General features: G+C 44.6%; 2 protein-coding genes across 2 annotated transcripts in view; both read left to right on the plus strand.

Moving 5' to 3' along the window:
* The window catches only part of UROC1 (urocanate hydratase 1), a 45,131-nt gene extending 40,050 nt beyond the window's left edge, over positions 1–5,081 (plus strand). Inside the window, exons 19-20 of the mRNA XM_005230067.4 lie at positions 2,637–2,736; positions 4,839–5,081. Coding sequence (XP_005230124.1) covers positions 2,637–2,736; positions 4,839–4,979 — 241 coding nt within the window. The 3' untranslated portion in view covers positions 4,980–5,081. The remainder of the gene's footprint in view (positions 1–2,636; positions 2,737–4,838) is intronic.
* A 318-nt stretch (positions 5,082–5,399) lies between these two features.
* On the plus strand, positions 5,400–20,764 carry ZXDC (ZXD family zinc finger C). The gene is made up of 10 exons (XM_055803766.1): positions 5,400–10,323; positions 10,734–10,886; positions 11,858–11,936; positions 12,050–12,180; positions 13,156–13,326; positions 13,908–14,593; positions 15,331–15,415; positions 17,197–17,369; positions 18,660–18,761; positions 19,815–20,764. The coding sequence occupies exons 1-10, from the start codon at positions 9,249–9,251 to the stop codon at positions 19,899–19,901; spliced, it is 2,742 nt and encodes a 913-aa protein (XP_055659741.1). The 5' UTR covers positions 5,400–9,248; the 3' UTR covers positions 19,902–20,764.
* Positions 20,765–22,149: the final 1,385 nt, after the last annotated feature.

Consider the following 22,149-nt stretch of genomic DNA (forward strand, 5'->3'; position numbering starts at 1 on the left):
TGTGGGACAAACAGAAAAAGCAGGATTTATTTAGCTGGAATCTGCATCACATGTGCTGTTTGAGAGACTTAAGATTAACATAGTCTTGACTATAATTACAGCAAATGAATGTTATTAATTTCTTGCTGCCTGTTTATTTGCAGGAGAATGTGTATTAGCGTGGAGCCTGAGTAACCTGTAGTAACAAAAAGGCAGAAGCAATTTAAGAATTGAACTGCACTGCTGACAGTGTGACATCTCGCTTGTGAGAGAGGCCTTGTTTTCTTTGATCACCTTAGAAAAAGACATCTGGAAATTATAGGAGGTAGCTTAGGTCAAAATGCCACATGTTTCTTTAATTACCTGAAAATGTGACCCAATGCTAATGAAGGTAGAGAGCTCCCCTTTAAAAGTGAGAGGTTTTGCTGGACAATCTATCCTAACAAACACTGGCATTTAATTTATGAGTGATTTTTAGACAGTAGGACAGATTCTGATTTACCCTGGAGTAACTTCATGGAAATCAGTGGAGAGGCTCTAAATTTATGGAGTGCAAATGAGATCAGACGCTCACTGTTCATGGCTAAGCTTCAAAGGATGCTCTTTGGGATGCTGTGCAAATACGGGATCGTTGCCACTGAAAGAACATCATCTTCCCATACAGAGTACCTTTATGAAGCACTGGTCTAGAGGTCTGATTTTCTTATTGTCTGATAACTGCAATAGCCTGTCTCGAGGTGTGCTCGTGCTGTGATCCCAATTACATTGCAATGGCATCACTGAGGTTCATAAGTGTACTCTAGCTTACTACTTTGATGGTAGAGAACAGTGCTAATTTGGTCTCTATACACAGAAGCAGCCGAGTATGGTGAAGTAACTGGCCCTGGTCTAGATATAATTACTTTTGTAATGTTGTCATCCCGTCTCGTCCCCTCTTCTGGAGAAGACAGTAACAACATGAACTATTAAAAAAGTAGAATTTGTAAGTAATGCAGATATTTGGATGTTTGTTTTCATCCCAAAATGAGACTAAGAGCAGACCTAATAAAACATTTCACACAGTAAAAAGATCCTGGGAATCAAATTCAAAGCTGAAAAGTGTTGACAGTGTCAATCAAAAAGAAATATTTTATTTTGAAGAGTCAGGGCTTACAATATCCAAACATCTCAATTGAAAACATGACTTTGTTTCAAATTTCCCTGTTAAGGGTAAGAAACAGATCCATTCAGATCCATTCACTGACATTCTGCTGTGAGACCTGTCAGTTTCAAGAAGACTGTGCATTTTCAACAGAAGATGCATTTATAATAATAATAATAATAATAAAACATCTAATAATGGTAAAGTGAAGGGAATTCAGAGTGGTACCATGACCTGGAGCTCTAAGTTCCTTGCTCAGTTATGTGATAGGGTCCTACTTCACAGGTGGGTAGCATATATAACTAGTGAAAGGGAATTAACGTTATGTAAGTAACACCATTATCTTGAAAATGAGAAAATATGAGCTCTAGTTTCAGGAAGTAGATCTCAGGTCCGTGAGGCTCCAATGTAGCCTCATTTCCTCAGGCGCTTGAGTTACCGCTGGAAAATATACAGTAAGAAATGATTGCTTCCTAGACTGGAAAACACCTAACTCCTGTTTCATGGATATGTCTGATGTTACTCTATCTAAATTTTGTAGACTTATTAACTATAACAGCCTGCCTCCAGGGACCTCCATCAGTAGTCTCTCACGCCACGTGTTGCAGTATGATGTGCCCTGGCCCTCAGGTATTGCCAATATAGGGTTATAATGCCAGAACTCTCATAGATTTACAGCAATGGATTATTATCCAACTGCATTCACCACTATTCCTCGCATGCAACAAAACAGGAACTTGAGCAGGCCAGGCTCTGAAGTCAGACAAGATGTTTTGCTCTGAGTGTTTTCCCTGTCCTTTTAAAACCAGACTGGTATTTCTCCCAAGTATAATCTGTTAGCTTTAACATATTTCTGTTCTTCTTCTGCCAGTAAGTCTTCTTCCTGGAAAGCTGGCACTGATGTCTTTAAACATCTATGTATCTCATACAAAATGAATTACTCTTTTTGAAATGATAGAGGCAGATGTGCATTAAGTGGTGGTTAATGCTATTTAAATAAAATACTTACACCCTCACATTTGTCCTGAGAGAATATAAATAGATCCATCTGTGTTTCAGTAAGTGCACAGTCCTCCTCATGATCCTATCTATATGGCAGGCTCTAGTGTAGCAAACATGAACACTTGACCTTTAAAAATACCCTGAGGTAGGTACCCCTGCAGCCCCCCAGAAGTGCTACCCTTTCTTTACCTGTTCCTAGAGCCAGTACAGCACGCAATCCTCAGGAGATGCAGCACAAGCTTGATTTTTGGCACCCCTGCTTGGTGCAGATACTGACTGCTAGCTGGGTGTTATAAGGAATGTGGAATAGGTTTGCTGCAGGTTGCAAAACTAGGCTTTTGCCCTGCTAAATTCCTTTTTTTTTTTTTTTTTTTTTTTTAAGTATAAAAGGTCACTGATAGTCTCTTATTCAGCACATTTCTATGTTCTTGTCCTTCTTCTTGCAGTACAACTCCTGTGAATTTTGTGGGATTGGTTTAAATTATTTTGTATTAATTCTCTTACTTTTTTTTAGGGGGGAAGTGATGAATGGGGGATTTGGCCTGGTTTTGGATGGGTCCAAGGAGGCTGAAAAAAGGGCTAAGATGATGCTCAGCTGGGATGTTTCCAATGGAGTAAGTACAACTCATTATATATGTTTAATATATATGTTTAATATTTTCCTGCCTCCAGGACTATGTTTAGGTCCTTGGGTTTCAGTGTCCTTGTTTGTTTGTTTGTTTGTTTGTTTTTAACTGACTGGGAAGTGTGAGCACTCAGGCAGTATTTAGAGTATTTAGGATGTGGCTTTTTGTATCCCAGAAATAGTCCTGTTGGGCTAAGTGACTCATTCTGTTCACTGCTTCTAATGTGGGTGGTTAGGAGCCTGTTTCCCCTAGAACCAATGAGTCAGTTGGTTTGGTTGTTCTTTTTACTCCAACCAACTTCAAATCAATAAAATAGGCTAAATAATTCCTGGGTAAGGAACTTACTGTAAAGTGTTGGGACGACCCTTTCTGACTTAACAACATATTGGAGCCCAATAATTTCCACGTATCTCGCTTTGTGTTTTGTTATTTTTAAGCAGAAAAGGAAGCATGGTTACTGTAATTGTTAGACATGTTGGCATTGTTATTTGCCTACATAATACAACTGACAACGATATGAACTTCTAGTCTTGTCTATTCCTGGCTTCTAGATCTAGGTACCTTGAAAGGTTTATGCCGGCTCATGCAAGTGCCAGTTCATTCAGCCCTTGTTGCCGTTAAGAGTTTTTGCATGCCGTTAATGTCCAGATGATCCTATTTCAGTTTAAGAGTAGGATCCCATCTCTGAAGTGGCAGAGAGGTTTTGATTCAATAATTGCAGGGAACCAAATCAACGGAACATAGTGATGCACAGCTCACTTAAAGGACAAGACTTGTCATGTTTGTCATGCAGCCTCACAAGGCTGATGTATTGAGGGAGCTCCTTGCCAATGCTGACGTGGTCTGTTCTGTTTTACTGCTCAAGAGGTTTTTAGTATTCCTTCTTGCCTTAGACCTTTGACATTTTTTTTTCTTCCCCTAAGACCTAGCATCACTGGGGGTAGAAGAGAAGGAGGAGGAACAATTTGCACATATTGCCTGTCCCAGATCTGACATAACACAGTAGTGAACTGTTAAGGAAGGAGGAGGAGGATGGTTATATTAATTTGTAGATTAGAGTAATGAAGACAAACCCGTAACAAAAACTGTGTATCAGAGGCAGCCTATTAAAAACCCAATAAATCTTTTGCTGCTCTGATTTATTGCAAGCGAAAGCCCCGCTCCTCCACACACATGTTGAAAAAGGACAGCCTGAGAATGCTACCTATGTTATATACAAGGCTGGAAAGAAACTGGAGCATACCCTTGAAAATATACTGCCAGGAATAATCATAGGTGAGTGGAAGTGAAACTGAGTTGTTGACTTGAAAAGTCATTTCTAGCTGTTATTGCTATGATTCTGGAAACTTATCAGCCTTACATTAATCATATGCTTAAATATTTTTCTAAATGGGAACCTAAGTATTTTCTTTCTTGAACACTTTTGAGTCTGAATATTTCAGACTGATCTGCAATTCAGAACAGATTTGTAAGGCCTTGAATAGAGGGAAGGACATACTTCCTTTGTGCCAAATCTTTACCTTTTTTTCATCTGAGGAATCTTGCTTGTACACAGATCAAAACTCAGAGCTTTGCTGTTGGAAGAGGGGTTTACCAGTTCCCTGGCTGTCCACAGATTTTCATCCTTACATGCTGGCAGGGAATTTGGCTCCTTGATTTCACGGTTTGAAAATGCATTGAGTGACATTTTCCTTTTAAAATATTTATCCCACTACAAAAGCATGAATTGCTTAAATGATACTGTTATCTAAAGCAAGTGCTAGTTTTACAGACCTGGGATGGAGTGCACAATTACTTTTAGTGAGAGAATTTTGTAAAATTTATAAGGTACCTGGCTCTACCAATGTTACCTGTCTGATGTTATGTTTGTACATAAAAATGTATGAAGTCTACCCAAATACTACTCATAAAAATCAAGCAGGTATTACAAAAATTACTTCTAAAACCAGTAAGGAAACTAGAAACTGGCAGAGGGTTGAAAGATTTATTGTCATGAAATTGGGTGCCAGTATTTGCACAAATATTGTGTAAGACGGATGTGGCAAGAGAAATGTATGGTTTTTATACCCATTGATTTTCTGGTCTGACAGGTCGCCAGACGTTGCTGGTCAGGTAATGGCTATGCTTATGAAACCATCTGCCAGACAATGAAAGAGAATCCCATGTTGAAGGTGACTCTCCCTCACAAGGTGGTGGATGAGAACATCTTGGAGGAAGCTATGAAATATTAGTGATATTCAAAGTGCAATGTTGTCCTTGCAGATACATTTGAAGTTGTTTCCTTGATATCCTATTTTGCTCTCTGGCCAAATGATAAAAGCGTTGCAAATGCCTGTTCCATGTGAGCTCTTTTTTTCCCCTTTAACTTGTTAATGGGGCAAATCTGTATCCATCTGTGTGACAGGTCCACCGGTGTCAGGAACAGTCTTTTCACCAACATATTTGGAACGATGTTTGCAATAAGAAGCTATTCATTGTAAGGAAAGGAACTGGAATTTTGTTCCTGAAAAATAAATGAAAAAAAAAATCCAATAATTGCTGATAATTCATAAATTAAGGAGATTCTTAGGCCTGCTAGTTCAGATGTGGAATGGAAATTGGAACTCTTCTTTCTAATTCAGTCTGCTGCTATCAGCAAAGAGCCATGAGTGTGTAAACAAACTTATTCTTTGGTTAGTGGGGGATGTACTGATATCACATGTGCTAGAGTCACGCTTTTCTATAATGTCATAAAGGTGCTTGGTGATCACAATAGAAAGTGACATTAACTGGTTAAGCACAGTGAGCCTGCATGTGTTTTTCCCTGAAATTCTCACCCAAGGTTTTTACTACAAGCAGGAACAGAATGCAGTGCCAGGTAAGTGGGTGGAAAAGCCTGAGGGCAGTAAGTACTAGACCATTTTCAAACATCTTACAGCAAGGCCAGGAAAATATGGAACAACACATGATAAATTAGTGGGAGCCAAATTCTGCATCAGGGATGGTGCCATTCTGCTGAATCTGATGCTGTGTGCGCTTTGCTGCCTCACAGTGATGACTGTTCTTCTGTAGAAGCCCATTGTGCTTGAGCAGCTTCTAAATGGATGGAAACCTCCAGAAAATCTAGATCCTTAGTGCTGGCTGCTGCTTTATGATGAAAAAACAAAAGGCTACTCACCCCTTTGGATGTGAGTGGTGCAATTAGTAAAGCAATGTAACAAAATGATCGTGTAGACTTTCCTTCTGAACAATTCCTCCTAAACCACCACTGATATGAAACAAACTGAAGTACCAAAGACCAGACAGTGTGGGCTTCCTTCACACAAGAGGTGATTATAAAGTAAAACAGAGATAGAATGGTCTTTTTGGTCTTCTTTCTTCCCAGTAAGAGTTAGGAAGGCATAGAACCAACCTGGTGTGCCTAGATGCAACTGAAAGAATGCATATTTTGCACCTGAACCTACTATTATATTTGTATTAACATTAAATCACTGAAGTATTTTGTTGTAATCAGCTGTGATGCTGAATCAAAAATTGAGGCTCACTTTGAAGCCCCTATACACACACATATTGACAGATACATATATATATATTTACAGAAATGTGTTTTACATACACATCTATATTATGTGTGTGTGTACAAAAATAATTCTTAGCTATCATGTCTCACGCTAAGCATGGCCCTTGCGTACGGGCCTCATTCAGACACAAACACAGAGCGTCAGCAGTCCCTTCCCCCAGTGTGCATGTGGTATCGGGCTTGATCTGGCCCGTCACTCAGCCTCCTTGGTGCTGTATCTGTTACCCTTGGGAAGGGGCTACCCATAAACCTGCTTTGGCTGCTGCAGATGAGGTGTGATGAGCCACAGTCCTCAGAACTGTGGGTCCTGAAGACGCTATACAACTGCTAGACCCCGTGGCACTCGCCAGGGGAGCACACCCTGCAGCTCTGTATTGCCTCTGCCAAGTAAACGAAGCCGTTTATTTTGAATCACAAATCAGTTCTTCACCCTGTTCACGTACTGTATATGTCTCCAGATGAATAGTGAGAGTTTGGCATCTGCTTCTAACTGAACCTTCTGTGAAGTGCAATCTGCAGTTGATCGGAGTTGCTTTAGATTATGGAAAAAACGCCCACATTGCCAAGTTACACGATTGAGATGTGAGTAGTTGTCAGCCAGATTTGACAGCCTTTGCTTTGACGTATGTTATGCATTACCTATTATTAATAACCACACTGGACTAGGTCCAAAGTTAGTGTCTTGGCATTGTAGAAAACCACGCTAGTCTTCACAGCCCAAAAGCACTAAGGTACTGTTTTGTCAAGCGGAACCACCAGAAAATACCCTGGCTTTACTGTACTAAGGAACGTAGAGCTGCTTCATAGATCCGTCTTAATTCCGAGTTGAAAATCCACCAGAGACAAAATATTGAAGAAATACTTATTATGAATTCTTCACCTTTGTGTTGTTTAGTACTGGGGTACCTGCCATCATGCTCACCTTCACAGCCCAGACAAAAAAGGAATCTTTTCTTCATCTCGTAGCTTTATTGACCAGAGGGCATAACCTTGCAAGTATACCTGTGTTTAATGCCGCTCATATCCCTGGGAGTTTGTAACTCTGAACTACATGTAGGGAGACATAGAACCTGAGTGTGTGAGCGCTATAGAAGAGCTACTAGTTGAAATTTAGATAATAAAGTGAATAATATGAACTGACTGTTGTTTATGATAGCTTTGGGAGGGCACAGGGGAACGTAACCTGTTGCTGCCTGGGATGAAAGAGCAGGCAGTTTCCAGCACACAGAAACCATGGACAAGCCTGGTGCGAAGATTCCCTTTCTGAGCTCTGCTGAGCCTCTGTTTGCTACTTGTTTGCAGAGAAGCTGGGATTGTGAACGGGCTGTTGTTCCGTGGGGATGCTGATATCATTCTTAGGTAGCCGGCCTCATCCAATGCAGGGAGAGCAGTCTTCAAGCCATCCATCTGTAGGCATCACATCAGATCAGATTAAGACAGCGGACGCAGAGGTAGTGAATTTCTGTATTGAAGTCTCAGGCTTGCCACAGGCTGAAGCAACCTTCCCGTGAATCTTGGTGTCTTAATGCTTTCTGCAAAATGCAGCCGCTTGCCCTGAAAAGCTTGCACCTGGTTGCAGATAGAGGGAAGACCTTGATGGTGAGGGATAATTAATGCATGACACCCATACGTCTGCAACTACAGTGGATTTTAAAGGTATAAAGCTTGTGACATGAGAGAGCTGTTAGCTCTCCTCGACAGGGTCTTGTTGAATCTCTCCAGGCTGTGGCAAACATAAGGGATTTGTGGCTTGATTATTTTTATTATTTTTTTTTTTATTATTCTCTCCTTCAGGTTTAACATCCTTCAACCAGGGATACACCTATGTATTAAGCAATAAACTCCATTCCTTTCCTAGGAACATGAAGGAAGGTACTGCAAAGACCTCCCTGGGGAGGTGAGGATGGCTAGGGGCAGCCAAGGATGGGAATGGCTCACATGCAGTGACAGCGCTGCGGTAAGGAGGGTTTCGGAGGAGGCTGAGCTCAAGCACCCAGGGACTTCAGGCTCAGCAGAGAGGGCTGGGAAGGTGCGCAGGGGAGCTCTGGGTGCGCCTACAGCTCGATGGCGAGAAGCTTCCCTGTGGCTGGGAGCGCCTGGCCAGCAGCGTTCCTGCTGTTAGAGCTGATGCTGAATTGCTCAGCGGCCGGCAGAGCAGCGGAAGGCTCACAGCACCATCTGCTGGGACTGCCTCTTGGTCCCACAGCTGGAGGGGACTGGTGTCATTTCCATGGCAAATCCAGGGTAATTTCCCCATTTCCTTAAGTATTGGAGAGCCAGCAGGCAGCTGAACGTTCTCCCAAAGAAAGTTTTGCCAGGAATGGAGAAAAAAAAAAAAAGGTTTTGAGTATTCACTGAATCGATAGCATTTTTTTGCACAGGTTCAACTGACCAGCAAGCAAGAGCGTGTCATTTGAGCGCCTCTTTCCTACCCCCCATCGCTTTTTCTCCGTTTGTCCTTTTCCCCCTCCCGGTCCCGCTGTCCCGGGCGGCGCAGGGGCAGCGTCATGGCCGTGCTTCCCGCTGGGAATTCCCGTCGCTCAAGGCCGCTGCATCACGCTGAAGGTGCGGGGGATATTTTGCCAATAGCCACCCATTGCAACGCCCGGGACGCGGCTGCAAGCTGGGAGCTGCTCTGGCACCGCTGCTTTCCTGGCTGCCGGCAGGAATTGATGGATGCCGGGATAATCCCCAAAGACCGGCCGGATTCCAGCCGTGCCGCTGCGGCTATCGAGCTGCACCGAAGGGGCGAGCGGCCCCGGGGCAGCCCCTCCTGCCCGCGGGAGCCCCGCTCCGCTCCGCCCGGCTCCGCGCTCCGGGTTTCCGCGGCGCCTCCCGCGCCGGGCCCGCTCCGTGACGCCGCGCTCCGGGTTTCCCCGCCGGCCCGCGCCGGCCCCGCCCCGCGGCTCCGGTTTCAGCCGCTGCTACAGGGACCCCCAAGATGGAAACGCAGGGGCTGCCCGCCGCGGAGGCGGCCCGGGCCCGGCCCGGCGCCCAACATGGCGGCCCTGCCGCGCCGCCCGCCGCCCCGCGCCGCCCGCCGCCGCCGCCCGCCTGGGAACCGGCGGCCACGGCCGCCTCCTCCTCCTCCGCCGCCAGCACCGCCGCGTCGGGCCTCTACGTGAGCTTCCCGGTGCTGCTGGTGGAGGAGAAGCCGGAGCCCGGAGCCGGCCCGACGCCCAGCCCCTGCGCGCCGCCGGCGGGGCCCGCGCCCGACAACGACGGGCTCCTGCTCGTCTTCAACGTGGTGCGCGGCGCGGCCGAGGCCGGCCCGGGCGGCGGCGAAGCGGGGCGCGCCCAGCCCGGCCCGCCGCCCGCCGAGCCGCCCGAGGAGGCCCCCGGCTCGGCGCCGCCGCCACCTCCTCCCCCGCCGCCTCCGCCGCTGCCCCCCGCCGCCGGCGGCGATGGCGGCAGCGCGGAGGACGGCTCCTTCTCGGGGACCATCACCATCAACAACCAGAGCCTGGTGGTGCGCATCGAGAACGGCGTCCTGACGCTGGGGCCCGGCGCCGAGCAGGCCGCGGGGGCCGCCCCGCCGCCGCCCGCCCCGCCGCCGCCGCCCGCCGCCGAGCCGCCGTGCGGCCCGCGGCCGCGCTCCCCGCCGGCCTTCCCCTGCCCGGAGCCGCGCTGCGGCGAGGCCTTCCCCCGCAAGCAGCAGCTGCGCCTGCACCGCCTCTCGGCGCACGGCGGCGGCGGCGAGGACGGGCGGGGGGCGGCGGCGCGGCCCTTCGGCTGCCCGGTGCCGGGCTGCGCCTGGTCCTTCGCCACGGCCTACAAGCTGCGGCGGCACCTGCACTCGCACGACAAGCTGCGGCCCTTCGCCTGCGCGGCGCCGGGCTGCGCCAAGCGCTTCACCACCGTCTACAACCTGCGGGCCCACAGCCGCGCCCACGAGCAGGAGGCGGCGCACAAGTGCGAGGCGTGCGGGCAGCGCTTCCCCAGCGCCGCCCGCCTCGCCGCCCACCGCCGCCGCAGCCACCTGGAGCCCGAGCGGCCCTACCGCTGCGACTTCCCCGGTAAGCCGCCGCCCCCGGGGGCTCGCTTCCCTCCCCGCGCCGTGCACAGGCTCGCTCGCCCGGCCGAGAGGGGCTTTCCGCAGCGTCCCGGCTCGCTTTGCCTCCCCGCGGCACCCCCGGGTCGCCCCCCGGGCTTGGAGGTGGGCCGCGCTCCGGCCGGCACCGGCACCGGGGAGTGGGCCCGGCCCACGCGTGCCCTCGTGCCGGTGCTGAGCCCCGGGACGCGCTGTGCGCGCCGGTCGCCCGCCTCGGCCGGACGGTTGTCCCTGGGAGTAACGTAGGTTGGGATGGCACCGTTGGGTTTTTCCCTGGGCTGGGGTGTAGCACCCTGGATGGATCGGGGGATCCCTCGCGGCCGTCCCGCTGCGGTTCTGTGCCGGGCTGACACGCTGTGCCCCTTCCCTCCCCAGGCTGCGAAAGGACCTTTATCACGGTGAGCGCCTTGTTCTCCCACAACCGAGCCCACTTCAGGGAGCAGGAGCAGTTCTCCTGTTCCTTCCCGGGCTGTAACAAGCAGTACGACAAAGCCTGCCGGTTGAAAATCCACATGAGGAGTCACACAGGTATTCGGGAGGGTGACGTGTGTCTGGGGATGTACACAGAAGGTCCTGCGTGGAGAGCATGCTTCAGTTCGCTGGCAAAAACTGGAAGTCGTGAAGGGAGGCAGGGTGACACGAGTCGTTTGGAGTCAGTGAAAACGTTTGATGCGTGGCCTTTTGGGGGGTAGGAGTCCGCCAGACGAACCTGCCAAATGCGAAGTAGCTACGGACGTGCTTTTGGCGTGTGAACTCGGTTCAAAAAAATTATCCCAGCTCTATTCCCGAGTTCATAGGCATTTAGAATATTATAGAAATCCTAATCTTGCTCAAAACAAAGGGCTAAAAGACTCTCAGAACACATGGAACGTATGTACCAAGGTTTCAAACAGCAAGAGGATAGGTTTCAACTCAAGCAAGTACTCCAGGCTTGCAAGGACTGCCACTAAACTGAAATCCAGCCTTTTAAAGTTTTAAAGATAATGATGTGTACTCTTTACTGTCCTCTGTTTTCCTGGTTTCATGGCTTTACAGCTTGGGGTTTGGGTTTTGTGTTTTTTTTAAAGTGTTGCTTCTGCTAAGTGAAAGTTCATAGGTGTGATGGAAACCGCCTTCGTAGGCTTCCCTGTATTGATTGTAACCAACATACAGTCCCAGGTCATGAAAAGAGGAAAACACATTTCGATTGTGTTTCTATTTTGAATAATGCTGTTACTGGTTTTGAAGCACCTTCAAAATAGCTCAGATTAATACGAGATGGATGGATAATTATCTGTGCCCCCTGATGCCCGGGGAAAGATGCAATAGCCTTGAGTTAAAGAAGGCTTAAAGATTGTGCCAGAGGGAAGGGGCATCACGGTTCTCTGCAGTGAATTGCAGGACAAGGTGGCTGAGTCTTCCTTGTCTTAAAGTAATTCAATTTAAGCAGCTTTTGATATTTTCTAATAGCAATGTGTATTTCTATATTAGGTTGTTAATGTAACCTTTCTTTGCCTAAGGGGAAAGGCCTTTTATCTGCGACTTTGAAGGTTGTGGCTGGTCTTTCACCAGTATGTCCAAGCTGCTGAGGCATAAAAGGTAGCCTTTTCTGAGTATACTGTCCCAAGTCACTTGCTGTTTGTTTGTTTTAGTTCTGGTGCTACAGTAGCAGTGGATTTAATCATGGCAATGGCAATTTCCTTCCCTTGTAGGAAACATGAAGATGACAGGAGATTCATGTGCCCAGTAGAAGGCTGTGGGAAGTCCTTCACAAGAGCAGAACACTTGAAAGGCCACAGTATAACTCACCTCGGTACAAAACCATTTGAGTGTCCAGTAGAAGGTATTGTTCCACTCTTGTATATGTTAACTGGTAATTGGTGTGTATATTGCCTAAAGCTGTGTGCGTTTTCCCCAAATGCAAGCTTGTAACAGGATTGGGACAATTTGGAGTGAGTCTTCTAACAGATTTTAAGGAGGTAAAACTAAACTGAAGACACTGTAACTGAATGAATTATTATTGTCAAATTTACAGATTGCGGAGGAAACATTGGCTCATGCTCTAGCTTGATTGTTTTGTTGTTGGTTTTTTCCCCTCTCCCCTTTATGACGAACGGGGCTACTTTATTCTGGAAAATCCTACCTGTGATACTTCCTGTAGCTCAGCTTTTTCGCTCGTTTCATCAGGCGTAGGGAAAAGTGGCCCTGTCACACACCTTCAAGGCCACACTTTACTGTGACACACTTTATTTGTGACATGTCGTCTCAAATGTTGAGCAGTTGTGCTGCGGTAGTCTCTGCTGCTGGGACGGTGGATGGCTGTGTGAGTGGTACTTGTTGTGGTGGTCACGCAGGAGCCTTGCTGATGCTCTGTGGGTTTCTTAGCACCACCTCCATCGCTTCATTAGGACTCCAGGAACAAAGATTTAGGGTCTGATCTGGAATATTCTGTTTCATAAAGTAGAGCAGCTCTACTTGGCAATTGTTTCTCCTTCTAATGGCTTTGCCAGCAGTCGTCATGAAGATTTTACATTTAAGATGCCATAGCAGGGAAAGGTGGCTCATTTCATGGGATGACTTAAGAGTTTCTTGTTGTCAGAAACAGGTTGTTGAACTATTCTGCCCACTGAGGTGTCTTTGATGTAAAACGAGGAAATATATTTGGCTTGCTTTTTATGCCTGTGATTGTATGCACAGGTGCTTGCAAAACAGCAGGTAGAGTTCTGCAGAGCGACTCTGATTTGTTTTGTTAAGACACTAAATATGAACATCAAATTGAATTAGGTGAAACTTCCAAGCCTTGTATGTCTTCTTTCAGGCTGTTGTGCAAAATTTTCAGCACGGAGTAGTCTCTATATTCACTCCAAAAAGCATCTTCAGGATGTGGACTCATTAAAGACTCGTTGTCCTGTATCCAGCTGTAATAAACTGTTCACTTCCAAACACAGTATGAAGACGCACATGGTCAAACAGCATAACTTCAGCCCAGGTAAAGTATTTGTTTCAAATTATAGGAGACTACAATGGAAAAACTAAGTGTTTTATTAAGGAAAATGTGTATTTACTGATGTTGAAATCTAAGCCCCACTGAACAAACGGTAGAATCTTTGCTGAGACTGGAGTTGGTTTTCCTACCAAAAATTTTTCAGTGGGACCTCTAACAAATATCAGAAAGTGAGACTTGAGCTTGATCTGTGTGAAATTGTGAGGAATTGCAGCTTTTTTGAATCAAGTAGAGCTTGTCCTTCTCCATGCCATCTGTAAAATATGAGCAAGGACTGAACCTGCTCCTTTTTGCGCTCCTTTTTCCACCCCTCTACAACCTGCCTTAGTCTGGACTGCCTTAGTGTAGTATTTTGGCAAGTGCTTTTGTAACTGACGTTTCTCAGTAAAGGAGTGAACTTATTTCATTAAGCTGCTTTTCCTTAAATCTGCTTTCAGGGAAGTTGGGAAGTGTTTTTAGCAGGCTGAGAATCCAGAGTTTTAAGCGTTCTCCTTTGATCATTCATGTTTTCCCTCCCTATTGGTCTGATGAAAGGGCTGTCTTATAACCAAACCCTTCTCTTCCAGATCTCCTAACTCAGCTGGAAGCAACAAGCTCCCTCACACCCAGCAGTGAACTCACTAGTCCAGGACAGAGCGATCTCAGCAACATAGACCTTGTATCCCTGTTCTCCAACATGTCTAGTAACAATTCTGGAATTGCAACAGACATGGCGCTAGTCAATTCTGGAATTGTCACGATCGATGTTGCTTCGGTGGGCTCAACGCTTGGGGGAAACCTGCCTGTCACTAACAGTTCTTTAAGCCAGGCGGTTGATCCCTTGATACTGGTGGCTAGCAGCGATATGCCGCAGGGCCTGGACAGTTCTCTCTTGCTGGGAAGCAGTGCAACAGTTCTACAGCAAAGCACTTTAAATTTGGATGATGTACAGACTGTCAATGCAGAAGCCTTGGGTTCACTAGCATCTCTGTCGGTGAGGAATTCCAGTCAAGATATGCACGGTTTGACGTCCAGCAATAATTTAACAATCGACACAGCCACTTTGACTCCTTCTAGTAGCCTCGGCGGTACCAATGTGCCTGAGTTACTGACGCCAACTAAAGCTGAACGGAATTTGCTTCCTAGCTCGGATGTTGTTGGTCAACAAGAGGGCAGCAAAGTAGTGACACAGTTTGTCTTCTCCAACCCTCCAGGGAGCTACAGTGCACAGAAAGAAATGGATCTTGGCACAGTGACTGGCAGCTCATTTTTGGTATGCAGTAACTATATTCATTTTACCCCTACATGACTGCGATGCCCTGATTGGGGAGATACCTGTTGCTACATATACCTTATAGGGAGACCTTTCTCTCAAATTTTGCACATCGTGGGTTTTGGCTTTTTTTGATGAAGGATGTAGAATGTTATGTTGAAATAGCATGTTGTCCAAAGTGGATGCAGTGTGGTGATAAGTTCTCTTAAGAAATACTAGAGTTCTGGTGGGGAGAGTTAAAGGAGAACCCTTCAAAAGAAGGGATTAAAAAAGTAAGTGACTATCTGACTGAGAATTAAATGGAATTTACAAGAATACCCAAGAATATGTGGTATGTCTTGTGCATTTCATTCCAGGGAAGGATTTGGGCTGGGAGAGTACACGAAACATTTTCATCTCAATGTTCATTCCTGGTTTAAGTACCTTTCCTGTTCTGATTTACTGTGCTACTAGAGACTTAACTTTTTATTTACGTTGCAAAGTAAATGTTTACCCTGTTAAAATCTGAAAACTTGTAAATATAGTGCTAACTTCTTTTTGAGTTGAGCTCCAGTTACTAAGTATGTACAGGGAATTAATTGGAACTCTAATAAGAGGAGCATGGGAAACTAGAATTCGGTGTTTGCAGTGTAAAAGGTAACTGCAACTGGGAACTCCTTAGTCTGTGTTCATTGTTTTGGTTTGCTCTTGCATTCAAAAAAACCTTTGCATTTCTTGGCTTGCTCTTTTTTTGCTAGGAAAGCAGTGGCTCTGCGAGAACAGACTACAGAGCCATTCAGCTAGCCAAGAAAAGAAAACAGAAAGGGAATGGGAGCAGCACAGGTGAGAAACTATTGATTTTGTTAAATTTACTAAATACAATTATTTAGGTTCTTTGGTAGTGAAATGGGAGCAGGTATCTGAGTATTCTTAAGTATCCCATCCAGTTTATTGCTAGTTAAAATACGCATGTGGTGTACCATCTGTTACTGGGGATAATCACATTCTGTGGAATACCATGTTCACAGTAAGTTTACGAAGAAATCTGCACCATATGTTTCATGATTATTAACAAGACACTATCTCTCCATCTCTTCATCTGCTTTTTATTTTCTTAATAAAACAAAAAAAATTAAGGTAGCTTTGCTTTCTGTTGTTTATGCTTTTGTTCTTACATAGTGCATTCTCTTTTACTCAGTACAGGCAATGAAAACATCAGCTGGATTTGTTTTGCTGTTGTGTTTCACTTAGTAACAGCCTGTATGCAGTGCTAAGGAGTTTATTTCTTAGTTACCTAGAAATATTGAAACCTCTGTCAGATTTTAGCCTTGTAGGGAGTTCTTGTGAGTGTGAAGTTCAGGTCATGATTTCAGATGTGTCCTCTTTCTCTTAAACTGCAGTTTGACTCAGAGCTGTCTGATGTGAATCATGCACCATTACTTTGTCAAATCAAATATGGTCCATGGCTCGCTAGACTTGCACAGATTCAGGCCTTTGAGTTGTGTCTACCCTGGGGGCTGGGGTGGAATATCATATATATGTAGATATATATGTTTAGTTCTTCCTTGCTGTCTGTTAGACCTTCCCACCTCTGCAAATTAAGGTCATAATTTTTAAGGTGAGTTAAGAGACTGATTCTGAATTGAGCACTGTCATGTTTCTGGATTTGTAAAAGGCATACCTGAATAAATTCTGTCTGGATCAGTGAATCATCGCATGGAAGGATAACTGCTTTATGAAGCTAGTTCCAACTATTCTTTTATCATCAAACATGTCTTTTGGACATAGTTTAGAAAGAGAATGGCATTTAATCGCATGTCTCCTAAAATAACCTCAGAAAATCCCTATTTCTGCTCCCAGTAGTCCATCTTTCACCAGCTGTTGTCTTAATGCTAGTATGTGCTTCTCAGTGGTCTAGAGAGTTTTGTATTTCGAATTGGTTCAACTGGGTTGAATGAACACTGTAGAGGGAAGTTCAGTGTTTGAAAAGAAGTTATCCAAACCTTTTATTTACTGTAGAATTAAAAAACAAAACAAAAAGAACCAGTTGAAAAGAAGGTATCCTTATGTATATTTTGATTAGAGTTTTGGTTTTCAGCTTGTGATACAAGCAGCTGGCTTGTCTTGTTTTAAACTGGAAAATGCTGAACGTTATGATAGTTGTACTTCTGTAGCCCATTCTACCTAACAGTCCTTGAAATCTTTCTGGAAATAGATGAGCATTACGATGCTCTTTATACAGTTTGGAAAAATTATGTACAAGACTTCTCAGGAAACGCGTTGCAAAATTAAAAATAGAAAATGCAATTCTACTTCCTAATTCCTTTCTGTAACTCCACAGATACGCTGCAATTTCTGTGCTACCACCGGGGTGAGCCCTAAGCTTAGCAGTTTGTGATGTGGTTTTAATGGTATTCATGTAAAAAGATGCTCAGTCAGCAGATGGAATTCATCAGCTGATTGCTGTCTGGCCTTTTAGCAGTTATCAGATGGTGGTTAATTATATTGCACTGTTCCAGGCATTTGCTGTGTAGTATAGGTAACTGCATAAAATTGAAAAATACTAGCAGAAAACTTCGGCAAATTGCTTCTGACCGTCTAAATACTAAAATGGTCTCTTTTAGGGGCATCTGGCTCTGGTCAGAGAAAAAGCAAGGGTGGTAAAGTAAGCCCTACCAACTTCTCATCATCTACTCCTGGCAGTCGACTGGGTGGCAATATAGTTCTGCCAAACGGAGGGCTGACAATAAGGGACCCTGCCACTGGAGCCCAGTATGTGCAAATTCAGCTTCTTCAGGTAAGAGCTGGGAAGGAAACACATACTCCTCTCCTCTGTTACCCAAACTGGCACAGTTACGGAAGGATCTGACTAACTCTGGACTTGGGTGCTGCCGCCCCTAGATGGGATCTTGAGATCTGCAGTATGTACCGTGTCCATTGGGGCATTTTCCCGCAAGAAATGCTTTCTGGGGAAGTTTGTATGTAACTGGCTTTTGTGAGATACAGAAATGCTCGAAAACAGAGCTGCCTCAATCGTACAACTGCTGGGGCCCAAACAGATGCACTGTGGAAATGGGTAAGATGGTTTTATTTGATTTAGTAATAATACGCAGGCCAGTCTGAAACATACGGGCACTGCAACTGTAGGCAACGTCCTGTTCAGCTTCCTAGGCTGGATACAGCTGATGCAGGAAGCGCTGCAGTAGAACTAAGAGTTTTAGCAAACTTACATTTTGCATGTGAGAGTTGTGATCCTTCAAGGGCTTAGGAATTGCCTCATTTGACAGGCAGTTATGAGAGCAGCAAAACAGATGGTACGTTCCTGTCCCAAAGCATGGGGTAATTTTTCTTGCAAAAGGAAAGGATTACTACCATGTGTTAACTTAGGGTGTGCACGGGAGTATTGACTTTTTCTTCGTCCTTTTCTTTATTGACAGCTCCCCAAATTCTTCTATAACTCCACCTCTCTCTCATTTACAAGGTAAATGAGACAGAAATGAAAAGATTCCTGCAAAATGGAGTTTCAGCCTAAACTGTTATATCTCTAAACTGTTGTAGTAAAGCTTAACATTTTTTTTTTTATTAAAAATACCTAGTAATCGATGTAAGCTGATTAGTGGAGCATGAAGTTTTTGGCCAGGTGTATATCTATAGTATCCAGAGAGAGGGGAAGTTTCTTCTGCTTTATTCCTAACAAGGTGTGATATGGAGGAAGCTATGGGCAGAGTTCTCCATCTGATGGGTGTAAACGTTTGTAAGTTTCAATTACCAGCTTCACACAATGCGATGAAACTTGTCACATATTTCTGAATGTTACCTTGGAAGATGAACTGTTCCTTCCTTTTCAGGTCTTGGCAATTTTTCAAATTGATTATGGTAGTATAATAGGTTGTACGCTGAGCTAGGTTCACATTTAAGTGGTAGTTAGCTTTCCACATATCTTTGTGGGCCTAGGCCTTACTAGTACAGTGCATTAGCTTTATCAGATTTATTATTTCTTTTAAGATTGCGAGGCTGAGTGAAATCTGCAATGTTGTGCTGAGGTGCTTGGGGGTCTTGCAATTGCATTATGTTTCTGCATTCGCAGGATGATTCTCCAGGAGAAGGAGATCTGCCCTTTCAACTGAGCTCTCAGTCTTCCTCATCACATTCTCAGCTTACAGTGGATTTACCTGTTCACATACTTCAGGTACAGCATATCACAGCTGTTGTGTTTTATTGCCTAGCTTGAAAGCGAAGGCAGTTTACTGTGAACACGAGTGTTCTGCTGAATGAAAATACGTTGTTTTCCATTGGGAGTTTTAATTTCACTTACAAGAAGTTGTAAGCAGAGAGCTGCATTGCAAGGTTTACCTTGTGTATGTTGCCAACCTTTGGCATGTCATAGGTGGTTGTTTTTCTTCCTCTGTTACTGAGTAATGAATAACTAAATGTTACGCATTTATTACTGAAGTGCCCCATCCTGATCCTGTCCTGCAGATATTAAGTGGCCCGAGGAGGAGGATCGGAATGGATATGTAACAGGCTAAGGAAGGGTGGGAAGTGGGAAATAAAATCTTGAGCCTAGATTTCAGGGCAGCGTCTGTATGGGAATGGCAGTTAGATTGAAAAGCCTGCTTGCTTCTACAGTCTTGCTGGTTTCAGTACTTGCCCTCGTTGACTACTGAGCGTCAGCGGTGTGTGAATGCAGAAAGCTTCATACAGCTTCTTGCATAAACGTTTTGTTACCTGCCGTTCTGGTAAATGGCATGTTAGTGAGCAGGAGCAGCTGAGAACTGAGCAGCAATGAATGATAACATGTACATAGATCACGTTTTCTACTTGACCCTGTGGGGCTTCAGTTTTGATAAACTCTGCAGTGCCGTTATTCTTGCCAAGTGTGCTTCTCCTGGATAGAAGATAAAGCTTTTCTGTTTAGGAGGAGCACCCTACTGAGATAAACCTAGAAATACAAGAAGAGCACTGGGATTGTTGGCCGTGGTAGAGAGTTAATAGAGGAAAAAGCAAATAGTGATTTCAAACGTATCTCCATTAGTAATGCTCATCTGAAGTGTTCCAAAAAAACCCTCTAGCGGCACTGTTTGAGTGGGTCGCCAAAGCAGGAATGCTTTGGGTTTCCTCTAAACCATTCAAAACATTTCTCTGATGTTGGATCGGTGTCAAGGTAATCTTACTGATAAGCATTAAAGGCATCTAGAGGTGAAAGCACTGAACTCTTCATGCTCTCTGTTTGATTTAACAGGAACCACACAATTCTACTGAAGATGATGCAGGTTCTGATAACTCTCAGTTCACTGGAAGCACAATAAATTTACAGGATCTGGAATGACCATTGTTAAGAACAGTTACTTGAAAACAAACTGGGCAATCACGTCTTGACAGAGTGAGATAAATGTGTGGGTCTTTTTCCAAGGAAAATATGAAAACTAGGAGTACTGGATTATAGTTGCACTCTTTGCAATTTGCTGAGGACAGTTGCAACTGAAAGCTTTTCTTAAAAAATGTAAATCCCACTTGATGTGCCTGTGTAAGATACCCTGTCTGCCTGGTGGTGGGAGAAACTGGGGCAGACTGCCGTACAGTGTTGTTTCAGGGAGAAGTACTGTATTAAACTTCAAACTGAGGTAATATTTACTGTTTTCACAGGAAAGCAAGTATTCTACAGCTAACAAGTACAAATTTATAATCCTGCCTATGACAGTTAAAACTTTCCTTCCACTGGTCTCCTGCTGGAGCCAGTGGCATCAAGGAATTAAGAGCTAAAATTTGCAAGTGGTTTATATACACACACACACACACAAATTGTTTCGGCAGAAAACGGGAATAAAGTGTCACATGTAACAAAATTAATGTCCTATGCCATGAAAATGAGATGCTCTAAAATCTTTGTTTTAGAAAGCTAGATTCTAAATGTTAACTTAGCTGTGAATCAGTTTGTAGCTCATGTTGAGTTTCTCCCTTTCCTTGCTCCTGCATCCCAAATACTTTGCTGAATTCTTCCAGCAAAACTTGAAAAAGAAAACTGCAATAGAACTGTACTCACTGTAAGAGATTAGCTAAGACTCCAACAGCATCTGAGAGAGGTTCGTTTTATCTTTGTGTTCCCTTTTTTGGGAAGAATGTTGACCGTCACGTAAATTTAAGCACCTTGATTTTATCTCATCTATAAACTGCTGCCAAGTTACCTGTAAACTGGCCACTACCTTTTTATTTTGGGTTGGGGTTTGGGGTTTTTTGGTGGTGGTTCCCCGCCCCCCCCCCCCCCCCCCCCCCCCCCCGATTGAACACTGTTAAAACCTGTTCTTTATTGATATCCCTGAGTGTCACATGCACGTGGAGCTTCCGGCTGGTTTACAGAATATGCAGTTGTCAGAGTATTTTATAAGAGGAGAAGAATTGTTACATAGAAGACTTACCCCACTGAAAACCTGCAGTTTCTCTTGGGGGGCAGGGGAAGAGGTTGTATGTACTGTACTTATCTGGATTGCAGACACCTAAGTAAGTATAGGGTTGTATAGGGAAAAAAAAATCCCCTTTGGTTACAGTTTAAGGTAGTAATTTAAATGTTTCTTATGGTGATGTACTGAATGCCTATAAAATTATGTATAGGAGTTTGATAAAAGGGTGTATGTACTGTTTTTTTATTCTCAATGAGGTGTGTGTATGCACGTATGTGTAATTTTTTTACAAAATAAGATATGTCATGCAGGAGAACGTTGTGATCTTTCTAATCTTGCACATATTTATTTATTTTACAGTTATACTGATGTTGAATTCATGCGAGGTCATTCAGAAATGCTTTTACTTCCTGTGCCTTTTGAACTATGTATGTGTCCAGATAAATGCTTTTTTGGTTGAAGACTTGGGGAGAAAAAAAGCATACAGGTTACATTCAACTTCAGATCCTGATTTGTAGGCAGTATTATATCCTCTGGTTGAACCAGTTTTATTTTTCTATCTTTAGCTTATCTGAGCATTGAGGTGTCTCTGTTCCTCTCTTCCTGGGACTTATATCCAGGGACTCTGTTAACCCTCTCAGGTTGGGTTTCCAAACCAAACAAACAAGTAGATGAAATCTTCTACCTGGTGGCTGTGAATGCAGCACGGAGTCCACTCCTGAGAGGTAGAAAGGTTGAGGAGGAATCATACTAAAGGGACTACTGGGTCTTGCTCTAGTGGTCACCGTGCTCTCCCTGGAAGCTGAGACACCTCGAGCTCCCAATGCCTGCATTATTCTGTTTCCAAGGACCATACCAGTTCTTAATCTGTTAAAATGGCCAAGGAACACTCCATCTTTTTATGGGACTTGCAACCAAATCTTTCTACTTCTGAAAATGTACCTCACTCAGCTTTGTAAGTGAATGTAAAGTGCTAACCTCTTGGGGCCGAAAATTGGATCACTTGGCTTGAACTCCATTGCTGGCAATGGATACCTGAAGAACTGCTGGTGCAAAAGGGTTAATAAAGCTTTTTTTTTTTTTATGGTCAGTTTGTCACTGGGTATTTTTCTTTATATGGATGAATCTGACATAAAACTAATTGGTAGCAGCTTGATTGCTGCAGAGCTTGTGTATTTC

Source organism: Falco peregrinus, chromosome 5 (genome assembly GCF_023634155.1).
Source record: "Falco peregrinus isolate bFalPer1 chromosome 5, bFalPer1.pri, whole genome shotgun sequence".
Classification (NCBI taxonomy): domain Eukaryota; kingdom Metazoa; phylum Chordata; class Aves; order Falconiformes; family Falconidae; genus Falco; species Falco peregrinus.